The sequence below is a fragment of the Kryptolebias marmoratus genome, linkage group LG11 (genome assembly GCF_001649575.2).
Source record: "Kryptolebias marmoratus isolate JLee-2015 linkage group LG11, ASM164957v2, whole genome shotgun sequence".
Lineage (NCBI taxonomy): Eukaryota > Metazoa > Chordata > Actinopteri > Cyprinodontiformes > Rivulidae > Kryptolebias > Kryptolebias marmoratus.
The window spans coordinates 4,489,080-4,495,272 of record NC_051440.1 but is presented as its reverse complement, the minus strand read 5'-3'; the positions used below and the strand labels follow the sequence as shown (position 1 = coordinate 4,495,272).

The following is a 6,193-nucleotide window of genomic DNA, read 5'->3' as shown; positions in this document are numbered from 1 at the left end:
ATTACCAAAAAAAAAAAAGATTTCCCAGCTTTTCAGTGTTCCTTTGTAGCCCAAGTGACTAAATTTCTTGCACAAGTGTTAAATAAATAAATAATTCTTTGGATGCTCTTCCTGACTCAACCCTACAGCCTCAGGATTGCAAAACCACCGAGCTACGCGTCCCCCAATAAATATAAATAAATAATTAACTAAAAAGGTCAATGTCAACATCACAAAAAACTGTTAAAAAAACCCCCAAAAAACCCCCAAAAAGAACCCAACGTAGATCAATTTCCAAAAGCCTAAAAAGCACCAACCACAAATTTTGTCACTTTTAGAAGAAAAAAAAAAGGGAATAAATCTAAATAATGAAATTCTGGTTTACACAATTCTTCACTCATGCCTTTGTGACTCGTATATAGTCTCTATGTGCGTGTCTTTGGTATGACTTTCTTCGTGAGGGGTGGATGGGTTGACATGAACTGTCCCTCCCACTGGGTCTGGCATTCAGGTACAGCTCCCTCCCTCCATCTATAAAGACTCATGTCAGCAATGTAATTTCCAGACTTCAACTCATGGCAAAGTCTTTACAGTGTCGGAGGAAACAACTGTAATCAAAACACATTCGGACTTCCACCCTCTTTATATCACATCACGAGCAACAGCCTGGGGTAAGTGATTTACCACAAATTTGCAATTTATCTTTAATTTTTTTGTAAATGAATTGGGACAATAAAGTAAATCCAACAAAGTGAAAGCCTTTTTTTTTTTTTTGCTGACAGCTCCAGAAAGAATGAGATTATCCCTGCGCACCGTCATCTGCTGCTGTGTTTTCACCACAGTCATGTCACCAATAAAAGGTGACACAGAGGAGCCCGACGCTGCCCTGAAAAACAGGTGAGGTGCTGAACAAACAAGCATTCGGATCATGTGCTGCTCACACATATCTGGTGGCAAATGCATGAAGCTGAAGAGGATGATCAAATCAGTGGCTGGCAGATTAAAAATCAGATGGTTAAACAGAAAGACCCCATAAAGAGTCTCTAAGTTGGTTTTAGGATACTCTCTGCTGCTCTCTGATGGACCACCTGTAACATATTTAACTTTCGTCTACTGACATCACCTGTTGCTCAACGCTGATACGGACATGGCTGATGAATTAATGCCAGCAGATATTTAACAACTAGATAGTTACTTGTCAGGATTTTTTTTTTTCTTAAATGCAAATAGAATAAAAAGGCAATGGGACTCCTTTTGGGATGCTTGAAGACATTTCACTCCTCATCTCAGGAGATTTGGCAGACCTAAACTGAAACATACGAAGCCTTCCAACATTTATAAGCTTGAAACTCGGCACGCTTCTGTTTGGACTCGACAAAACGCCTCAGACGAGAAGCGAAAACAGACTCAGGAATAACATAAAACTAAAGAAGAGGAAGTTCGGGTAACTTTAATTCAGTTTGTTAGGATCGGCCCGACCTGATAATCCACACCGGCTTGGATATTTGTGTAAAATTGGTGTTTGCCAGCTCTGAGTATCACAGCCTCTTGTCTTCAGTTTTTTATGCAGGTTTACGCAATGGCTGCAGAGCAACACGAAGAGTGAACCGGACAATGGCTTGGCGACGACTTATGAGGCAAAATCTGACATCCCTGCTGGACAATCCCCGAATGAGGAAGGACAGAACCCCACGGTATCCCCAAGGTACATGTTTTACTCTCTGATGGGACAGCAGAAACAAGACAATGATAAGGAATCATGAGGCACGGCTTATGTGGCTCAATGGAAAACTTTAAAGCTCTCTAGCCAAATAACTTTCAGAGAGGAAGGTAACTGAAAAAAAAATATTAACTTCTAAATCTCTTCCCCCCCCCCAGATGTAGAGTACATATAAGATCCAAGAGATCACCGCCAAAAACATCTGGTTGTTTCCTCTTCACGTGCATTTATCCTGACCTGATCTACCAACTATACAGGCTCAGGCAAAGGGCCGAAGTGGTCTGCGCCCCTAAGGAGAAGATGGGTTCGAAAGGTTATGGACGTCGCCGCCGCTCACTTGCAGACCTCGCTCGGCTTCTAATCCAGACTGGGAGCAAAGACGCCGGTCAGCAGTCATAAAACACACACACTGTGGCTTTAAAAGGCAACGGAGAACCCTTGTTGAGCCCGTTTTGCTTGCATCAGACCGCAGTTTTACAACTTTGAACGGAGAGAGCAAGGCTGCTGCACCTGTGCAGCCCGTCAGAAGGAGCTCACGGTCTCTCTGAGTGAAAGCGAAGCCACAAATAATGCAAACACTACACACGATTAGCACTATGTATGAATTCAAGTTTGATCTGTGGGGCCTGACAAGACTGTCTGTCTCTCCTTCAGCCCTCAGTTTGAGCTCAGCATCTGAGGCAGGACACACTCACTGAGCGGGAACCAGCGCTACAACTGGGAGCCGGTGTTCCCCAAAGCACGCACATTAGGCCAATGTGTAGGACTGCTCATTACGTGCAATGTACACAACAAAGTGCCAAGCCTACGTATAATGTAGTTAAAATTATTACCAGTGAACATGTATAGACAAATATGTAATAACTACTATTTAAACATGCATTATATTTATATAGAAAAAGAATACAAACATTTTTTATCCAATGTAAAGTATTTTATGTATCTCAGCTGTGTAAATAATAATTATCTTTTAACCATCTGTTTTAATATGATCGTGTTACTTTTATGCTCATGTTGTGCTACAGATGTGTCAAACTTCTCAAAGGGAATTAAGCTTTAAAGTAAATCTGTTAAAGAGCTGTGCTGCCATCTAGCTTTACAGTCTGCAACCTGTGGTAAAGTTGTTGTTTTGAAAGAAGTCAAAAAATGTATTTCTAGTATGCGCTTTTCTTTTTCCTTCAAAGTCTTTGTTATGAATATGATTCATCTGTGTTTGATTGTAATGCGTCCTGATTTCTTCACAGTTCAGCTGAAATTACTTGAAATGTTCCCCAAACCTGTGGCAAACGCCAACAACTGTAATCACTTACAGCAGGCTCGCCTCGGTCGAATGAGACGGCGAAACTATCTGGAGGCTCAGCAGCACCACATTGTGTCCTCTTGTCGTTTTGTTGCAGTGCGTGTGGTTAAATATGTTACATTTTTAGGTTGCGTTACGTAAAAAAAAAAGAATATGCAAACTGTTTCGTGTTCTATTTTAAAAATGACTCCGCGTTTCATCTGCCTGTTTCGTAGAAACACATGTGCTAAAATAAAATTTTGTCCTGAGGTGACATGGTGGTGGCGTTGTGTAATCCGTGATCAAAGTTACTTATTTTCCACAGAAGGCAGTCGTAGTTTGGGTTCAGAAAGAGCAAAGAGATGCATGTTTCTGTCTGAGCACCGGGCAGATAAGCATGAAAACTGAACTTTACTTGATGAATGCAGAGTGAACACACAAACACTTATTAAAGTTAAACACCAAGACAGAATGGTGGAAAACGAATGAAACTATGTATTGAAAGATCATGTGACTGTGATGATTACAGTATAGATCGAATGGATAAAAGTTGGCAGTATGGGTCCACTGCTGGTCCACATGAACCTGTGATGATGGCAGTCACAGAAAGACGGTATGGGATGACAAAATGAGTTTCCTGTAAAGAGTCCAGTGCTTGGATCTGGATGTCATGAGGTTCTGTAATGCCTGCCATGCAATACAACAATCCTCCCTTGGTGTGGTCTGTCTTAGATGACCAGAACCTTTATGATGTGTGTTGGTGTCCTCATGTACCCGTTGGTTCCAACATTAACTGACAGCGGACAATTGCACTATACAACCTCACACAAACACACAATGCAACTACTATCAAATTCCACCCATCACCTGTAATATCACGTCGTTCTCTGTGTCAGGTGACCTTCAATCACTGATTTGACTGTCAGACGCTTCAGCAACTACCTGATAACACTATTGCTCCATTTGGGCCAGCACTTATGTCTAGAACGAGCACCAGAGGGCATGTCTGCTCCTTACAAACTGAACCCATCACTGTTCTGTGTGTGGATTGGATTACATCCCTTCTGGGTGCTTAACTTTGTTTTTGTCAGTGTGTACGTCTGGAAATATTTGTTTAAATAGTCAAAGGTATCCTGTGAAATACGTAGCTATAATCCGTAGTGAAAAGGTGACAGTAGAACCTTTAGGTACAATCACATTTAATTATATTTGCTGAGATATGTTATTCTTATGACAGTGAAGCAGGGGAAAAAAAAACCCAACTCTTCCTTGTGTTGTCTTTTTTCTCTTGTTGCCAGAATCGGTAATAAAACCACATATTTCAGCTGCTTTAGGAGTCACATGGGACAGCTGACTTTCGCACACACATAGAAACAAGCGGTTCATCCAAATATTGAATGCAATACACATTTCTGACAAACGGGAGAAGCAGACTCCTGCCAGAACTTTCTCTGATTCATAAAGTAAAGAAATAACACAGTTTCATCAATCTCTTGCAGATATATTGTGCAAAACAACAGTTAACAACTACAAGTGAAAGTATTCACCCGCTTGGATGTTTTCTGCTTTTATTGCTGTCATAAATCAATTATGGTCAACCAAAATTGGCATTTTTGACAGAAAAGAAAGACAAAAAATGTAAAAATGAAATCAAATTTTCACAGAGTAATACCAAATAAATTAAAGTATGTAATGTAAAATAAGTGACTGTGTAAATGTTCACCCTCTTCACATCATTATTTGGTTGCAGTCACAGCACTGAGTCTATGTGGATAAGTCTCAATCAGTGTTTCACATCTGGACACTGAAACTCCACTCTATTCTTCTTTAGAAAATCACTCAAGCTCCATCAGGTTGAGTAGGGATCAGGCATGAACAGCCCTTTTCAAGTCAAGCCACAAATTCTCAATTGAGTTGGGATCTGGATTTTGACTCAGCCACTCAGAACATTCACCTTGTTGCCATTAAACCATTTCTGTGTAGCTTTCGTGGAAGATGTAAAACAAAGAACAGTCATTCTTTTCCATAAGTGCTTGAACACAGTTCTGAATGTCTGTCCCAGAAGAACACATGGCCCCAGTGGCCTAATGGATAAGGCACTGGCCTCCTAAGCCAGGGATTGTGGGTTCAAGTCCCATCTGGGGTGAGGAGCAGAATGGCGCAGTGGAAGCATGCTGGGCCCATAACCCAGAGGTCGATGGATCGAAACCATTCTCTGCTAAGAAAGCTTTTCCAAAACAATATGGTTCACCCGCTGTCCTTCACTGAAAGCAACGCCATCCTCTGTGCTTTCCAAGCTCTCCTTTTGTTGACAACGCTACTCTGACTTCACCTTCCCATTATCTCCCCTTCATTTCAAAATCTGTCATCTTTTCAAAATAAAGGAAAGAAAGCTGTTCCCATCTCTAAGTCAGTCAAGTGTCAGCCAACCATGTTTCAAATATCAATCTTATAACACTGATCACATTGGTTGTTTTTTGGAGACCATACTGAACAGTGATTGGCTGTTTACTGGGGGGGGGAAGGTCTCTGCTGACTGCACACACAGTCTCACATACAGCCAGTACACAGCAAAGCCCACCTCTTGCCCCCACGTATAGCTGGCCTCGTAATCCTCTATCTTTACAAGCTTTCAAGTCACATTCCCATAGCATGATGCTGCCACCACCATGTTTCACAGTGGGGATGGAGAGTTTGTATTGATGTGCAGTATTTGGTTTCAGCCAAACAGACTTCTTGTCTGATGGCCAAAATGCTCCAATTTGGTTTCATCAGACCACATAACTTCCTTCCACTTGACCATGGAGTCTTACACATGCTATCTGGAAAACTGTACGAGAGATCTGACTGATTAACCAGGAATTACCTTCCAGACACAGGTTCTTCTATTGCAATCACTTTAGACACATCTACTGCCCTCAGGTGATTCCTATTTCACTAACTGTGAGACTTTTTTTTTTCTGCTCCTGGTGGAAGGCGGACATGTTTCTTTTCTCTCTGTCTCTCTGTCCCCTGAACTGCCCCCCCGCCCGGTTTTCTTTTTTTGAAGCCTCTTTTTACATATTTTCCAAAAATTTAAGGAATATGGATCTGATCAGCTGGTTTCTCAACGCAATTGATACAATTTTCTCGACTGGGTGAAGGAGAGTCCAGTCTCGGGATATGTCTCGCTGGATATACAGTGGATTCCTGGCAGGAGTGGAAGACTGTGTACC

The 6,193-nt window shown here is 41.6% G+C and overlaps 1 protein-coding gene and 1 non-coding gene across 3 annotated transcripts; both read left to right on the top strand.

The window, feature by feature from the left end:
* The first annotated feature begins 390 nt into the window (after positions 1-390).
* Positions 391-3,252, top strand: admb (adrenomedullin b). 2 transcript variants are annotated; one of them, XM_017430219.3, is made up of 5 exons: positions 391-650; positions 762-876; positions 1,538-1,684; positions 1,957-2,084; positions 2,354-3,252. In XM_017430219.3, the coding sequence occupies exons 2-5, from the start codon at positions 773-775 to the stop codon at positions 2,395-2,397; spliced, it is 423 nt and encodes a 140-aa protein (XP_017285708.1). In that variant the 5' UTR covers positions 391-650; positions 762-772; the 3' UTR covers positions 2,398-3,252. The 2 variants fall into 2 exon arrangements, with proteins under 2 accessions (XP_017285708.1, XP_017285707.1); XM_017430218.3 differs by having other exon boundaries at positions 403-650; positions 1,858-2,084.
* A 1,799-nt stretch (positions 3,253-5,051) lies between these two features.
* On the top strand, positions 5,052-5,124 carry trnar-ccu. Its single transcript has one exon. It is a non-coding gene; the product is annotated as a tRNA-Arg (tRNA).
* Positions 5,125-6,193: the final 1,069 nt, after the last annotated feature.